Source organism: Drosophila montana, unplaced genomic scaffold (assembly GCF_035044405.1).
Source record: "Drosophila montana isolate Dmon_TW-CO22-7 unplaced genomic scaffold, ASM3504440v1 contig_1624_1, whole genome shotgun sequence".
In the NCBI taxonomy this organism is placed as follows: Eukaryota; Metazoa; Arthropoda; class Insecta; order Diptera; family Drosophilidae; genus Drosophila; species Drosophila montana.
Genome location: NW_026996559.1, coordinates 2,114,458 through 2,130,383, shown reverse-complemented (window position 1 = coordinate 2,130,383; position 15,926 = coordinate 2,114,458). Strand labels below are relative to the sequence as shown.

Sequence of the window (15,926 nt, the reverse complement as noted above, 5' to 3'; positions counted from 1 at the left end):
GGCGATACATCGATAAGAACACTCACCACTAGCTTAGTTCATTTTTTGTGGTGGTTAACGTACAAATGTGCTGCGTGCTCCTTTTTAACAAGTTTTCAGCATATTTACATTTGATATCTTAATCCTCCGACGTAGTTAAAGCTATTTGGCAGTTGAATCGTAGCTCAACTGCATTGCCGGATCGCTGAAGCATCAAGAAAGACGGACTCGCGCACACAGATTAACCAACGCTACATACAAAGACCCACACATACGAAGAAGCGTGCGTGTTGGTGTGTGTGTGTGTGTGTGTTTGTGTCAGTGTCAGTGCGTGCTGCTGTCGTCGTCGTTGCAAAGAGGAAGCAGCAGGCAAAGGCGAACGGCGGACGCGAAAAAGGAGCCAAGAGCTCAAGAAGCTGTAGGGAACGGCTGGCAGTTACCGGAACATTGAGTTGCAGCAGCAGAAGTTCAAATACATACAGCATAATAACAACAACAACAATAACAACAAGAAAATAGCAACAGCACACAACAAAGGTGTCGCCCCCGCCTTTCCTCCCCCACAAAAATGCAACAACAAGAATCTGGGGGCGAGGAGAGCTGGCTAGAGGAGCAGTGCCATCGCGAAATCAACGGCCAGAACGATGAGTACGAACGCGAGTTTGTGCGTCAGCGCGACAACAATTTAAGCACCGTCTGGGGCGCATTCCAGGACTCGGCCACTGCAGTTGCACAGCTCTATCGTGGTAAGTGCTTCATTCTGTTCATCCTGCTGAACCTTTTGATACTCTAAATACATTTTGTTTATGGTACTATGCTTCGTTTGTATTTGTATCGCATACATTATGTAGCACATGCACACACCCAGTCTGTGTATGTGTATGTATGTATGTGCATAAAAATAGTTCCGACGAGCGTATTAATAGCGGCCGTGCAGCCTGCCTGCGCCAGGCAGCAGCAAATTGTAACAACAACAAGTGCATGTTCACAACAGGCCCGGCTTTTAAGCTTCTAGGTGTATATGTGTGTGTGTGTATGGGGGAAGCTTGATGCTGCTCTCGCAGGCATCATTCACACGCCTTAAAATTCTCCACATTCCCTATTCTCCACTTATTCGCTTGCAATCTACGCATTATCAAACTGCAGCAGCAGAAGGGCTTGGAATGCAATAGAGCCCAGGCATGTTGATGTCTCTGTCTGCGTTCGGTTTTTGGTGTTCCTCTTTCAACGAAAAAAAAAAAAAAAAGAACGAGGGGAAAGCGAAACGCAATAACATTTGCGTTGCACTGCGCAGCAACTGCAGCGTTTGTTATCCTTAAGGCATAGACGCTGCGCTTTACTTTTTTGGTTTAATTCATTTTAGTTCCAGATGAAAATGTCATTTGGTCATATAGCATCTAAGCACAAATGTGTGTGTGTATTTGTTTAAATATAGTGCGTCATTTAAAAAAACAACATTTGACAAACAGCTGTTTTCGACAGTCGCTGCAGAGAGTGGAAGCTGCTGACGTCGCTGCCGCCGCCCTAGGCGGCATAAGCGTTTGCGTCGTATTCTGCTTGTTCTCTTCCTCGTTTTTGGTTGTTGCTACTCGCAAAGACAAGCAACAGCGAGATATCTTAACGTTTCTAATGCTCCTTATTTCCGTTTCTCTTGATTACAATTTTTTTCTGTATTTGCTGCTATCCCTCTCCCACTTGGTCAGTTGATGCGCCATGCCGTCGTGGACTCTACGGCATTGTCATTTAATTCTCCCTTATGTGCTGCGGATCAATAACGGCAAGTTGCTTTGGTCCTTTATGTGTCTGTGCCTTTTGTTCAGCAGCAGCAGCAGCAGGTGTTGGCTATTGTAAAGAGAGAAGAGAAAACAAGGAGAGAACAATTTCCCTAGGCGATCTGCGAATGATGGCCATTTCGATTTGCACCCCGCTCGATATTCTATTGATAACAATAAAGGGATAATACTTTAATTTACCTGAATATTTTTTTTTTCTTTTTCTAAAACAAAAATGGAGACGATATCATTTGTTTCTTAGTTTGATTACCAAATGTGTAATTTACAGTGGTGGCCAATTAATTGAGACCAAATTTTGTTAATATTTAAAATCTTTTAATTAAACTCTTATTAAAACTCAAAACAACAAACTCAAAACAACAACTGACCGACTGTAGATTTGAAGATTTTAAGAGCTGGGGAAACCAAATATAGTAATTAAGTATTACGGATCTTAAGCTAATAGATGTTCAATAATTCCCGAATCGATATTAATGTAGTTCTGTTATCTTGCCTTTTACAGAGCGCTCTTCCAACACATTCGCTCCAGAGGCCGGGGCACTGTGGCTGCCCTTTCAGACCGCAGCTGGTACTGTGACAACACTCTACAAAGGTGAGGAGAAGTTTCTTTGCAACTATTTGGTTTGAAGAGAATTCAGTTCTCTCGCGGACCCTATCAATGGATTTTTTAAACAAATTTTAAACTAAAGTAACTTCCTTTTAGAATCTTGTGATGGTCTCAAACGCACCAGCGACGCTGCCATACAATGCGGCTACCAAAGACGCACACGCGAACTGGCCGATTGGGCGCGCAGCAAAAAACGCCGCATGATACGGCGCGAGGATTTGCTGGCCTATTTAGCTGGAAAAGCGCTGCCAACGCAACCAACGAATCCACATGCCAATCGTCGGTGAGTCCGCCTTCTAAGGCAGCCGAACATATCCTTCAAACTAATGCTTTCCCTCTCTCGCATGCTCGCCCGCTCGCCTCATGCTGCAGGTCGCCCAAGCCGGAACATCATCATGGCGGCGGAGTACATCATCATCAAGTCAACGGCAGCCCCAATAGTGTCACTGGCTCGGCGATAGGCTTTGCCAGCAACGGACTGACCATGATGCCACCCACAACCGCCGGCGGACAGCCAACGCATTTGCTAAACGGCGCCAGCGGTCAGGCGGCGACAGTAGGTGCCACAGGCGGCACTGGCGGCATCATCGGCGACGATCTGCACACTTTCAAGGAGGCCTTAGTTTTGCGTCCACGGTACTTATATTACAATACCCAATTGAGCAATCTAGTTACATGCTTTGCTAGTCTCGAATAGGCATCAGCTTCTCATATATATATTTGCAGACTTCAAACTAGTATGTGAAGCATTCAAAAGGGTGTGAAGGCATATCATTTCCATTATTAATCTGTGGAAAATATATATTCCATATTCAAATTTAAGTGTTCATAAAGTATAGAAGAAACTGCTTTTAAGCCATACTTTGTGTCTTTGGACCTTGTTTAAGGTTATATTTCTGTTACGAAATGCATATAAGTAGACATTTGTATTTGTCGAAAGCAAAATAAGCTCGTCACTTGAAAATTGAAAAATATGTTTTCCTATAGCATACGCAAAACAAGTTTATCATAGTTTTTCACGATTTCTTAGCTTATTTTCAAAGTATCAATAACAATCGATTTTCAGACATGGTTTTTCAAACATAACTCGTAAATTTTAGGAGTTACATACATCAAATTGCAGGTTAAAAACAATTAACTTTTTGGATACGTCAACCCGTACCCCCAAAATTCGAAGCAAATAAATCTGAAAGGTAGAGCCCTGTGCTTTGTGTATGCCCTATTTAAGCCCTGCAAATTTCATAAGATTCGGACTGTAAGCAACCAAGTTAAATCAGAATGCATTTTTCATGGATAGTGAAGATTTATATATATGCATATTTCTTAATTTATTTATTAATTAGTTTACTTTCGCTTTGCTTTCTAGCGGACCGGAGCTATTTGCATTTGTTGCCAACGAAATCGCTCGCCATTGCAAGCGTCCCGGCAGTCCCATCGATGACAAAATGGACATTTGCCACTACAGCAGTAAACGTCAGCGCTTTATGTAATCCCAGCATCTAGCGGCAGCCAATGGGGTTGATACACATACACACACAAGCACACACACACACATGCATACACGCTCTAATACACATACACATGCATGCGCCAAAATGAAATGCAACAACACTTTTCCCACTCAATGCAGCAGCTGGAGTAACACGTGGTATTGGTTGGGGGAGGGGAAGAGGGGTGGCATTGAAACTACAACAAAAACAAGACCAACTGCAGTCCCCGCAACACACCGGCAAGTTGTGTGTGTGTGTGTGTGTGTGTGTGTCTGTGTAGGTGTAGGTGTGTGGCGCGGGGGCGCGACTAGTTCTATTAAACTGTACTATTAAACTGTTAAATTCTGTTTATAATATTTATGCCGTAAAGTTCTTGTTACTGCGCTTTGTCGACTCAAACACAACACAGACACACACACACACACACACACACACACACACACACACACACACACCGCGCACAAACAAAAACACAGTAAACACACACCGAGCAGCATAAGTTAAGTTTAGTTAGTTATTAAGCATAAAAAAGCTTTTGTTGTAAGTTTTCAAGTCAAAAGGTGGTCTTAAACATAGCGAAAATATTGTGTTAATGCACGCAGTTAAATGTAGCCTAGTATAACACAAACACACACATACTTTCAAAACTGTTATACGTAGGCTTTATTGAAACATGAAAATGAGATGAAAACAAAAAGAAAACAGACCCATTAGCCCGTTCCAGGTGGCAATTAAGCCGTGTTACCAATCGATCTATCTATGCACATTTTAAAACGGTTATGTAGCAAATGTTGTAATATATAAATATATATATGTATAACAAAACTGCAGACACTGTTGTAAGCCAAAAGTTGTAATGTATATAAGTGAGTAAGTCAGAAATGATAGGAAAGAAATACGTTTCGATAAAGTTACATTATGTAAACCTTAGCTGTTTATATAAACAATATATATATATACATATATATATTTATCATTTGTTCATCTAAATCATAGAGTTCACATCATCGAAACGCTTCCTAAAGTCACCACAAAAAAAAAATTGAAAGAAAAAAGCTAACAAAACTAACAAAATTTCAAGTAAAAGAATAAAGAGAATAATCCGCGGTACAGTTGCAAACGATATTTGATCTTGGCAGTAACTTTTTCGCATGTGTAGTTAGCCAGGTAATACCATCTATATATTTATTCGTATAGAACCCATCTATGTATATGAATAGCGTCGATGATCAAGTTGAGAAAGTTGAGAAAGAAAGCACGTACTAAATTATATGTATTAAAACAAAAGTCCTATGAAATATTTGAGTTGTAATAAATTTAACAAATATGCTTAATTAACAATATACAATTAAAAAAGAAAAAAGAACGCAATTAAAAGAAGAAGAAATTATTATACAAGATTAAGAAGAAAAACACTATAAGTTTAAATAAAAACATTAAAACATACAAAATAAACCTCAATAAGCCTCATTTTCAATTCATTTACAGTGCTGCGTATTTCAAAAGTTAAGAATATAATGTATATATTGTTATTAAATGGAACGAGATATTACCTATATTGTTAATGTGAAAGGAGTTGATATTTGAGTTCCTAAATGCTTATCGAATTTAATTGAAAATGTAGAGAAAACCGGAAAACGATCCTAAAAAACATAAACTTCCCTCGTACCTAAAGTTCTTCAAGTATATATCTAGGCTAAGGACAATTCTGATCTAGAGCAAAGTAGAAAATATTTGCAATCTTTGCTAATATAGCCTGGAAAAGCAAAATGGAAAACGTTTTGAATTGTTAAGTCCGATCTTAGCAAGACTTTTTCACTGACTTTTTATAAATCGAACTCTTCGAAATATATTGGAAATAGAATAGGTTTGCTTGATGCATTAGACGCTCAAAGTATTTGAATATACGTTATTCGAGACTTCACCAAAAAAATGTCGAATTAATAAAAAACTAGGACTTCTAGAAGTCAATATATGTCAGGAACCACAACGTCCAGTCGAATTTTAAGGTGCACCTGTACGGAACGACTTAATGACACAGAAAGAGACAGACAGATAAACATCGCCTTCTTCTTCATTATACCTGGAATTTATTTCTATACTTTTCGCAACGAAGTTGGCTGATAGTTCAAAGCCAAAGATGAGACCTTCTTAGCCGGAATGAATTCCTTGTTTACTCGTAAGTTTATTTTGGGGGTTCAAGAAACTCAAGAATTTTACATTGAAATTCATTGCTATTTTTATTTTCATATTCATTTTAAATTTATATATATATATATATATATATATATTGTTTTTGTTTTCTTCTTTTTTGTTTTTGTTGTATATTTATATATATAGATGTGTACATATATATTATTTGTATAACTGCACAGCTGGCAATTAATTACATATACATTAAATCGGTGAATTAATTAACTAATACAAAACAAGACGATTGCAATGTAGCGAGACTGTCAAACTGTACAGTCGTAGGGGCGCCAAGCAGTAGCTGTCTAACTGTAACATAACTGCCGGAATAGTTTTTGAATTGTCGCTTGATTTTCGTTACTGATAACAGGAAAAGCTTTGCATATTTTGGAAAACATTTAAATTAAATAAAGTGCCAGTTGCAGCTATATGAACATTAGTGAACAAAATTTTTTAAATCGCAACTATTTATCAACAGCAACAAAATGAGCACAGCAACAGTTTGGAATGCTGCGCAGCAAAACACAGTTATAGTTATTTATTTTTTTCATTTTTCCTTTTGAACTAGAGATATCAACAAAATTGTTAAAAAGATTTTCGATTGTTGCAATTTCAAGCACAATTAAATAAATTTTAGTTAGCGATTTTTCTTTCTTTTAATTCTATTTTTCAATTCATTTTAGGTGTGTGTTTTTGTGTGTGGGGGGCATGGGTGTGTGTGTGTATGTAAAACAATGTGAAGAGCAAAAAAAAGGTTAATTTTTAATCGGTTTAACGATAACGATAACGATACTTTTGAACTAATTACAATGTCTTGCCCTAAACGGAATGTTTATGCTACATTTCCAACACTTAACAGAAACTGTTCTCAATTGCCATTCCACGAAAATTCATCTTTGCTGTGATATGCAAATACGCTTGAGTTAAATTCATTTAGAATTGTACGTCAGAACAGTTCTGTACATATATATATATATATATATGTAATATGTATATATATAGTTCTTAATATGTCAAAAAACAATATTAATGCAAAAATTAAATTAAAAAAATTTAACGTTAACGGACATGTTTTTGAAAATGTATGCAACATATATATATGTATATGCTGCTACTTTATATATATATATATATTTGTTTGTGTGTGTTTCTTAGTGTTGGTCGTTATGTTGTCCAATTCAATAGCGAGTTTAAGTTGTTTGTATGCGTGTGTGTGTGTGTGTGTGTGTGTGTGTGTGTAAAAAAGCAGTTAAGAGCCCTTAACACAAAACCGGTGCGTGACGTTGCGCAGGTCGCAGCCTAAAACTGAACCCAATTGGCGTTTGCCGTATTCTGTTGTCCTTGATTACCACTGAAAGACCGAGAGAGAGAGAGAGAGAGAGAGAGGAAGAGTTAGTTGGTAAACAAAACTTTTTTTTTAGTTCTGCCTGCGTATTTGTTGCAGCTCACCCGGCGGATGCGTAGTCGGTCCACTCCGTGCCGGCGCCGCCACCGCTAGTCCGATGGGCTGGCGATGCGCCCGGACTCTGCCGCAACGTCGCCGCAGCCGCACCGGCTGGCGGTGGTGCGATTTTGGCCAAACCACCGGGCGGCGGTGGTAGTACACCGCCGGTACCTTTGCCCTTGCCAGTGCGCGAGCTCCCTTCAGAGCCATCCTTTTTCTGCAAACAAACCAAACGTATTGTTAATATCTTTTATATTCAGTAGGGCTTCTTCATTTTGATGCCCTCTTAATTTATATTACAATAAATAAGATTCGCCATTGTATATTTGTTGAGGATCGTTAAGTATTACACATTTAATTCGAATTCACAGTATAAATTGTATTTGAATGCATATATGTACATATGTAGATTTTGCAAAATAATTTCATTAACTGGAGTGGAAAATATTGCATGCTGTCAGATCGTTGAAGTATTGGGTATCAAGCGTCCATTCACAGTTCAATTTCAATGAGAATGACATCAGAGAATTGAATGCAATAATAATTGCAACCGCGCATTTTATAAGAAAGTTGATATTGTTTTCTATTTGAAAAATAAGTATGAAAGGGGGTATCTTGGCTTTATGAGGACGTATGTTACAGGCAAATCTCTGATACCTTTAAGTACATATATGTATATATTTGTGAGCCGTGACCATCTGTCGTTCGTCTGTATGTGCTATAGACTATTAGAGCTAGGTACTTTGAATTGGAATTACAGGTGAGGTATTAAAATTTAAAGAAGTACTAACTTAATGGTATGAACTTAATTAAAGCCTTGAAACGATCAGACAATAATCATGAAAGTTACTTAATAATCGAATTTTCAAGGTGCGGAGTTAAGGAAATCAAGAAGCTCTGCCTAAAGAATATTGCGGAGCTGCAAACAGAGTATCTTCTGGTCGTGTGCTAGTTTTTTTTTCTTTTTGCAAATGAAGAATGGACTATCATGATTTGTACGTTTAATAATTACCGTGATGCGCATGTTTATTTTGATGGTTTCACCCTCCTTGAAGCCCAAATCGAGCTCCTGTTTGGGTTCAGTTTTCTCTTTTTCGATTTGCTCCTGATTCTTGACCCACTTGAAGTGATCCTGTAACGCCACATTCAAATCAAACGAGTCGGAGCGATCGCCAAAACCGAGGCCCAAGAAGGCCGATCGTCCATTGTCGTCCTGGACACGTATGACGAAGTAGCGTGAGCTGTCCGAGACCGACTCGATGGCAACACCGGGATATGTATCGACGGGGCAGTTGGCAAACAGAGCGCCGCTCGTCTTATCCTCCAGCTTCAGTATGCAAGTTGTGCCCTTGGCCACCAGACGCATTCGTCCGGTCCAGGTGGGCTCTTTGAGGTTCCAGTCCGCTGCTCTGCGTGTTGTACAATGATTTAAAATTATTATTTTTTTTTTTACTAATAAACATTTTTAGTTGGTGGCATGCACACATACACATATGCATGTGTGTGTCTGTGTGTGTGCGCGCTCTTATTTGCCCGTGTGTATTTATTGTTTTCTGCTGTGCGGGCGCTTCAAGCGAAAACAAAGAAAGTCAACAAGAGTAGCAACAAAAACAATTACACATATACAAAAGCTTTGACTACAGACAGACACACACACACACACATAAAAACACACACACACCCGCAAGTGTATATACATAGATTAGACTTGCAAGTGAAATGTACAGCAATTGAGAGAAACTGCAAAGCGAGCGCTTAAATAAAACTGCAGTAAAAAAAATCAATTGGAATTGAACTTCAATAGAGGCAGCAATCAACAACAGTCATGTTCAGGTTTTTTTTTATAACCTTGGCTGTGGCCTTTTGCCACATATTTCGGTATAATTTCCGTGCCTTGCGCATTTTTAACATAATTTTTGCATTTCTCACGGGCACACACATACAAATGCATACACACTGTGTTTGGATGTGGGGGCGTCTCTGCGTGAAATCACAAAACTTTCAATTGCACCACATAACAACAACAACTGGCAAATTTTTTGTGTTTTGAGCACAATTTTTCAAATTGAAGTTGACATCTCACCTGTATCCTCTGTTGCTGGCGCGAGGCGGTATTTTGTATATGAATACCTCGGGCTTTACAATCAGCACACTTTCATATTCCATATTTATTTGAATTAATACTATTGTTTATAATCTTGTCTATGAATTCCGTTTACAACTTTAAGCTTACAACTACATATACTGCGGAGCTGCAAGACAATCGATGCCAATTATCGATGATGTGTACAATCGAATGGCCTCCACAACGATTAGCGCTGATAAAAAATAATTGAATTCTAGGTTGCCACGTAGCAGCTACATACAATCTGGCTACATTAGTAACAGCTGACAATTCGCCAAATCGTAATTTAAATTTTGGAATGGTTATTGTTTATGTAAAAACAATATGACGTACTTGCTATAGTTACTTTTCGGTAAACAAAGTATTATCAATATCTCATACATTTACTGATTGTCTTTAAATATGAAATAGCGCAAGAAAGTATCGATAAGCCGATTTCGAGTTATTATCTGTAACTATCGTTGTTTCAAACAAAAGTATCGCCATATCGATGTACTGACATTCCAAGCTCGCACGTTTTGAGCTGTCTACGTTCATGCTGAAGCAAAATGCCACCGGACGTGCAAATAACGAGCGACAGCGACTTAGATGTGGTTTTGGAGGAGTTTAAGGCCAGGCAGGCTCGTCGCGATAGCACCGGTCCCAAATACAGCTGCAGCATCAGCGGCTGTGACGCGAGCTTTAAGCGTCTGGACCAATTGGATCGCCATGAATATCATCACACCGGCATTGTAAGTCGAAAAGGGCTCCTAAGCGGCTTCCAACTGACCATTTGTTTTTGTAGAAAAAGCATGCTTGCAGCTACGAGGGCTGTGACAAGAGTTATTCGATTGTCACTCATTTGAAGCGTCATCTGCGCAGCACACACGAGCGTCCTGCGGCACTGCAGAAAACAATCAAATGCAGTCTGCCGGAGTGCAGTAAGATGTTCACATCGACCAGCAATATGACGCGACACGTTCGCGAAGCACATGAGTGTCCGCGTGAATATGGGTGCACACATTGCCCGGCCAAGTTCAGGCAGAAGATGAAACTGCGCCGCCATGAGATTACACAGCACACACAGGCGTATCCGTTTCGCTGCGAGAAGTGCACTCGCGGCTTCTATCAACAGTGGCAACAGGAAAGCCATCAACGCAGCTGCAAACTCTACGCCTGCCCTCAATGCGAACAGCAATTCGAGAAATGGACGCTCTACACAAAACATTGCCGCGAAACGCTGCACGGGCGCGAACGCCACAAGTGCGAGCAATGCGAGCGCAGCTACGAGAAGCCAAGCGATCTTAGTGTCCATATCGCTGCTAAACATCCTGCAGAGAACGAATCGAATTTTGCATGCACCGAGCCTGGTTGCGATCGCAGCTATTCCTACGAGCGTAATTTGCGACAGCACGTCTTGTCCGCACACTCGGGCAGGCGCTTTGAGTGCCTGGCCGTTGATTGTCAGCGCTGTTTCAGCAGCGCCCAGAATCTCAGCAAGCATTTGCTGCGCGACCATACAGCCAAAGAGCGCCTGCCGGCTAAGAAGCAACAAAGCCCAAGTCCAAACCCAAACCCATCCCCGGCAGTAAAAGTGTCGCGCAAGCGTCGTCGTGATGCGGGCAAGCCAACGCGCTCTCGCCTATCCAAGCTAGCTTGCCTGGTGCTCGACAAGAAGGTTGATAAGGAGGTGCGCCTGCGCAAACCACTGGCGCTAACTAGCGTATCCCAACAACTGCAAAAGCAACAGGAAAACCAACAGGCACAGATTGACGATGAAGAAATTGAGGAGCTGCTGGCACAAACACTGCAGAATGACACCGAAGAGGAAATTGCCGCATAATGGGTCACAAAAATGGGGGCTTATACAAATGTCTTCTAACCTTAATAAAAACATAGTAAATTAACTATTGTACAAATATTTAAGCGACCTTTTTTTGGAATTATTTCTTGTAAAGCAATATCATACATTCGTACTTGATCCAACCGAAAATAACAACTTATTTATTGCTGATTACCTGTTAGTTTTGTTTATGCTTGCTGTTTGCACATAATTGTTGTTTCATTGTTTACTTCCTATGTAGAAAATTGTTTGTCCTGACTGACTGATTGATGAACGACGCACAGCCCAAACTATCAAAAATCTTTGTTCAAATCCATTTGAGAGGTATTTAACACTTTTCGGAGAATCCATCCCTTCTTGGTGGAAACGGAAGTCAAAGAATTGGTGAGTGACGTTTTGGGCTCAAATTACTTTACACGGACCTTTATGAAAATTCATTTGAGACGTATTTTTCACTTTTCGCAAAGTCCATGCCTCCTCGGTGGGAAATGCTCCACATAAAAACTTAATGAATACGTTTGTATGAAACTTTTTGTTTACCATTATCAAAAGTCTATGCGTAATTTTTATTTGAAAATTTATTTGATACATATTAATGTTTTTGGTTGGAAAATGAGGGTCAAAAGTTGTGTAAAAGGTTATTTTTCGTCTTGAAGCTTCTCACCGCGGGAATCTATGTAAAATATAACATTTGACCTGGATTTCAAGAAAGTACACGTAGATTTAAATTTTCAAAAAAATAGAAAACTGATGTCAAAATTGGCAACAAATTTGGAACGGGCTGGGATAGACTTGCTTTTTATCTGAACTGCTTTTATAATATTTTAAAAGATCTTTAAAATTTATAGAGCACGTGTTTCGGAATATCACAATCCATAATAAAGATTCGTTTAAGATTTAATGTTTAACTTAATATCAAACTTATGTTAGCGAACAAATACGCAAGCTCAAATGGCCTGAAAACTATTGAATGGAATTGTTCAAAGATATTTTCAAATATGAAAGACGCGACCGGGCAACGCCAGGCAATTACCATATATCCAGAGAAACGAAACATTCAAAGTTGAGTTGTATGAAAATCTCGCTCTGTGAATGGAAAATCTAATTTACATTGTTTCTATATCATATTGATCCCATAGGCCTCATGGCTCGAAAATAGAGTTGTACGAAAATTACACTTTATCGTGCCATATTAACTGGTTATCAGTTCAAATAGATAATTGGTTATATTCTTAATATCTATTTTAGCAGGCTTCCAAATGCCCTGTTGAAATGTAGCTACATGTCTTCCAGATACAAAATCAATCTTGAGTTTAGTTGTTAAAGTTCTATACTTTTTTCGATATCACAATTATGTAAACCTAACTTTTAACATTTATAGCAAAAACAAAACAAAACAAATATTTCATTAAATATATATTTTTGTCGGACATATTAACTGATATTTCACGTTTACATTTTCCAATATTCACAGAGTTTGAGCAAGTTCTTAAAATGCTGTAAGATAAGTTTTGATTTGTATTATTTTCTAATGAATTCAACCGATTGGCGTTTCAGTTTGATTTTTATTTAAAAATAACGTTCTTGATAACATTAACAAATGCGCTGCATATGAAAGATGCTGTGTAAGGGTGTATGCGGTGTATTCTACAACGAACTGATGACCTTTCGGCTGCGCATCTGCTCCAGCCATTGCTCCAATTGTTGTTGCGGTGTCTGTGGCTCGGGTAGATAATAATGCTGTGGAGGCTCGCCCTCCTCTAGGCGCAGAAAGTAGTGACAGTGCTTGTACTCAACTCGCCCGAAGCGACCGCGCGCATGCCGACGCATACCCTTAAAGACACGTCCTTTGCCCACAAAGGATTCAGCTGGGATACAAGAAAAAACCGCTAAATTAGATGAGGCCTATTGTTGAAGTTGACAATTTTACCAATCCACAAGTTGCTTTTGTACTCCACGTTGTGCTGCTCAACGGCCATTTGCTGAGCCTCCAGTATCGTCTCCCTGACATCTGTGGCGCCTTTCTTGAGCACAAAATTCAGCTGCTTGAGCGCCTCATCCACGGACATGCCGCGCACAAAGGCCGCTATATACCACATCTTGTCCGGACTGTATTTGATGTTGGTGCGCATATGGCATACATACTGGAAATGAATAAGTTGCCATTAGAATAAGCGCATATTCAAATGTCAGCTCTCTTACCGCCTTGCGTGGCTCCTCATCCGACTCTTGTGGCGGGTGCACCGTTTTGTTATATTCCAGCCATTTGCGCGGCCCGTAATTGTGTTTGTTCCATTTGGTGCACAGCCCGCCCGTGGAAGCCGTGTGCACGCCGCAACAGTCAACGTTTTGCGTGATCGCAGGTGGGACTGCTAACAATTTGGCGACGCTGGTTGCGGGGGCGGTTGCCAGCAGCGGCGTCTGCAGCGATAGCTGCGCCATTTGCCTTATCGCCTTGTGCATGGTACTTCAGGTTTGTTTAATAAAAATGTCAAATGAATTATTGCTATAAAAAAAAACCTATAAGCACCATCGGTCGCGTAATCTGCCAGCGAACAGCTGTGTGCGTAGCCGAAATCATATCGATATATCGATAGCCTTTAGTGCTTCAAATGTTCGCTATAAACATAATTGAATCGTGACTATATTTTCGTATATCGTATATATATTAAAATGCTGAAAACCATATCAAAGTCAAACTATGCTCTCAACGGTCACAATTAGGTATCTTATGCTGATTTCTATACTATCGTATAAACGGCTTTTGAACTTATCGATTGTATAAATGCAAGGGCTGCAACAGACGATTTATAGGCATTTATAAGCAGGGCTACGTTACAATTTATTCAATTTAAAAAAGGGAAAAACGTTAATATAATAACTACTTATTGTGGCATATACTCCCACTATTTTGACTTGCGCTTGATCTTAACGGACTTTGGTTTGCCCCGTTGCTGCTTTTGCTCGTAAGGAGCTCTGTAGGTGCCATGTAGCTTATCCAGCCAGCCTGTAACGCCATAATTGTAATTGAACCTGAAAACAAAAAAAGTTAATTTATTTTTTGTTTAATTAAGCATGCAGAACTGCCACATACTTGGCGTGATGATAGTCGTGAAAGCGCACAGATCCACCTGACCAGGGAAAACTGTAGCCTGTATGATCGCTCATCGCGTTGATGACGGCCAACGATGTCAGGACCCAAGCCACAAGAACATGTGAGCCCAGTAAAGACAATGATATGCCCACTGGGACCAAATTGGCCAGCACATGTTCGACAGGATGCGCGTACAGAGTCATGGCCGCAACGGGTGCCGTCCACTCATGATGCTTCTTGTGCACATACTTGTAGACGGATTTGTGGTGCAACAAACGGTGCACATAGTAGAACATGGTCTCTTCCAGCACCACGAAGGCGAAAAAGTCGCGCACAGCGCTTCCAAAACTTGGAAGTTCACGTACGTCGATGCTATTATAGTGCTTGATCACCAGTACGTAAAGGCACCAGGTTATAGTCAAATTGACCACCGTTAGGTTAAACACCACCACTTTGACGGCACGCCATAGTCGTCCAAGATCCAGCGGCTCATTCTGGCCCGGCTGTATTTTGTATTTGCGAAGAAATTTCGGACGATTCGTGATGTCCATGAGCGTAAAAATGGCCGCATAGAACCAATAGACGATAAATATGATTATTGTGGTGCCGAACACCCACAAGTGCATCGGATCGTCCCCGATGACATCGAGCAAAGCTAGCCAGCGCGCCTGAAGCGATTCGCCGGTGTTGCGCCAGCGCAGAGCACAGGTGGAGAGGATTGTGTTGAAGTCCATGGCTCAATCTCAACTGGCAGGCGCAAAACGCTGCAAATATATGCTTTTCGCCCATGGTGCGTTACACCCCAACGGGCATTTCAGCTGGAGGCAGCAGCTGGAACAAGATGGTGGAAAGACTACCCAAAAAACAAGAATACTATGGAAAAAAAAATGATCAAATAAGTTGAAAAGTAAGTTGAACCCTCGAAGAGCCGGGTTCGAGTTCGAGCCGAGTATATTGATGGAATATTGTCTTAGCCAAAGACCTTACAGAGAGAGAAAAATTTGGGTTGATAGTTTGTAAATATGTCCTATATTTTTAACAAAAATATTAATGATAATAATAAAATATAATATTTGAAGTTAAAATAATAATAGCTTATAGCTCATTAAATTAACTGCATAGGCCCCGCTGTGTTTTGCCTTTTTGCTGATTAGCTGAAATGGTTATCATGTTGTCGTAGTCAATTTATAAAAGATTAACTATTGCTGAGGATTATTAAATTTATAGATTAGGTCTATTTTTGATCAGCGGGAGTACAACAACTTCATGCGCCCAAAGTTCAAGAAATCTCTTTGCGTTTCTTTCTTATTTATTATTTCTTGTTGTTTTTTATTTTTATTGTTATTATTTTTAGTTCGTGCTGTGTGAGAAATACATCATAC

The 15,926-nt window shown here is 39.9% G+C and overlaps 5 protein-coding genes and 1 long non-coding RNA gene across 6 annotated transcripts; 2 read left to right on the top strand and 4 right to left on the bottom strand.

Moving 5' to 3' along the window:
- The first annotated feature begins 29 nt into the window (after positions 1-29).
- Positions 30-4,324, top strand: LOC135440075 (HUWE1-associated protein modifying stress responses). Its single transcript, XM_064699070.1, has 5 exons — positions 30-725; positions 2,275-2,364; positions 2,476-2,662; positions 2,752-3,015; positions 3,746-4,324. Exons 1-5 carry the CDS (start codon positions 548-550, stop codon positions 3,867-3,869), a joined length of 843 nt encoding a protein of 280 aa, XP_064555140.1. The 5' UTR covers positions 30-547; the 3' UTR covers positions 3,870-4,324.
- Positions 2,763-3,500, bottom strand: LOC135440084 (uncharacterized). The gene is made up of 2 exons (XR_010438232.1): positions 3,242-3,500; positions 2,763-3,167 (listed from the first exon to the last, which is right to left on the bottom strand). It is a non-coding gene; the product is annotated as an uncharacterized LOC135440084 (long non-coding RNA).
- A 2,379-nt stretch (positions 4,325-6,703) lies between the features above and the next one.
- LOC135440077 (NECAP-like protein CG9132) lies at positions 6,704-9,771 on the bottom strand. Its single transcript, XM_064699086.1, has 4 exons — positions 9,587-9,771; positions 8,516-8,912; positions 7,509-7,720; positions 6,704-7,410 (listed from the first exon to the last, which is right to left on the bottom strand). The coding sequence occupies exons 1-4, from the start codon at positions 9,667-9,669 to the stop codon at positions 7,359-7,361; spliced, it is 744 nt and encodes a 247-aa protein (XP_064555156.1). The 5' UTR covers positions 9,670-9,771; the 3' UTR covers positions 6,704-7,358.
- A 344-nt stretch (positions 9,772-10,115) lies between these two features.
- On the top strand, positions 10,116-11,528 carry LOC135440070 (transcription factor IIIA). The gene is made up of 2 exons (XM_064699055.1): positions 10,116-10,359; positions 10,413-11,528. The coding sequence occupies exons 1-2, from the start codon at positions 10,177-10,179 to the stop codon at positions 11,448-11,450; spliced, it is 1,221 nt and encodes a 406-aa protein (XP_064555125.1). The 5' UTR covers positions 10,116-10,176; the 3' UTR covers positions 11,451-11,528.
- Positions 11,529-12,995: 1,467 nt separating this feature from the next.
- On the bottom strand, positions 12,996-13,999 carry mRpL22 (mitochondrial ribosomal protein L22). Its single transcript, XM_064699997.1, has 3 exons — positions 13,653-13,999; positions 13,381-13,594; positions 12,996-13,318 (listed from the first exon to the last, which is right to left on the bottom strand). The coding sequence occupies exons 1-3, from the start codon at positions 13,911-13,913 to the stop codon at positions 13,098-13,100; spliced, it is 696 nt and encodes a 231-aa protein (XP_064556067.1). The 5' UTR covers positions 13,914-13,999; the 3' UTR covers positions 12,996-13,097.
- Positions 14,000-14,257: 258 nt separating this feature from the next.
- On the bottom strand, positions 14,258-15,280 carry LOC135440688 (fatty acid hydroxylase domain-containing protein 2). Its single transcript, XM_064699996.1, has 2 exons — positions 14,545-15,280; positions 14,258-14,483 (listed from the first exon to the last, which is right to left on the bottom strand). Exons 1-2 carry the CDS (start codon positions 15,276-15,278, stop codon positions 14,357-14,359), a joined length of 861 nt encoding a protein of 286 aa, XP_064556066.1. The 5' UTR covers positions 15,279-15,280; the 3' UTR covers positions 14,258-14,356.
- Positions 15,281-15,926: the final 646 nt, after the last annotated feature.

Bases quoted from the DNA above. Each gene is read 5' to 3' on its own strand.
- LOC135440077 (XM_064699086.1), bottom strand. From the start codon at position 9,669: ATGGAATATGAAAGTGTGCTGATTGTAAAGCCCGAGGTATTCATATAC. The intron at 8,913-9,586 runs GTGAGATGTCAA...TACAACACGCAG, and splicing joins GCCAGCAACAGAGGATACAG to AGCAGCGGACTGGAACCTCA. The intron at 7,411-7,508 runs GTGAGCTGCAAC...TCGGTCTTTCAG, and splicing joins ACCGACTACGCATCCGCCGG to TGGTAATCAAGGACAACAGA.
- LOC135440688 (XM_064699996.1), bottom strand. From the start codon at position 15,278: ATGGACTTCAACACAATCCTCTCCACCTGTGCTCTGCGCTGGCGCAAC. The intron at 14,484-14,544 runs GTATGTGGCAGT...TTTTGTTTTCAG, and splicing joins CACGACTATCATCACGCCAA to GTTCAATTACAATTATGGCG.
- LOC135440070 (XM_064699055.1), top strand. From the start codon at position 10,177: ATGCCACCGGACGTGCAAATAACGAGCGACAGCGACTTAGATGTGGTT. The intron at 10,360-10,412 runs GTAAGTCGAAAA...TTGTTTTTGTAG, and splicing joins AATATCATCACACCGGCATT to AAAAAGCATGCTTGCAGCTA.
- LOC135440075 (XM_064699070.1), top strand. From the start codon at position 548: ATGCAACAACAAGAATCTGGGGGCGAGGAGAGCTGGCTAGAGGAGCAG. The intron at 726-2,274 runs GTAAGTGCTTCA...TGCCTTTTACAG, and splicing joins AGTTGCACAGCTCTATCGTG to AGCGCTCTTCCAACACATTC. The intron at 3,016-3,745 runs GTACTTATATTA...TTTGCTTTCTAG, and splicing joins GCCTTAGTTTTGCGTCCACG to CGGACCGGAGCTATTTGCAT.
- mRpL22 (XM_064699997.1), bottom strand. From the start codon at position 13,913: ATGCACAAGGCGATAAGGCAAATGGCGCAGCTATCGCTGCAGACGCCG. The intron at 13,595-13,652 runs GTAAGAGAGCTG...ATTCATTTCCAG, and splicing joins ATGAGGAGCCACGCAAGGCG to TATGTATGCCATATGCGCAC. The intron at 13,319-13,380 runs GTAAAATTGTCA...CTTGTATCCCAG, and splicing joins CAAAAGCAACTTGTGGATTG to CTGAATCCTTTGTGGGCAAA.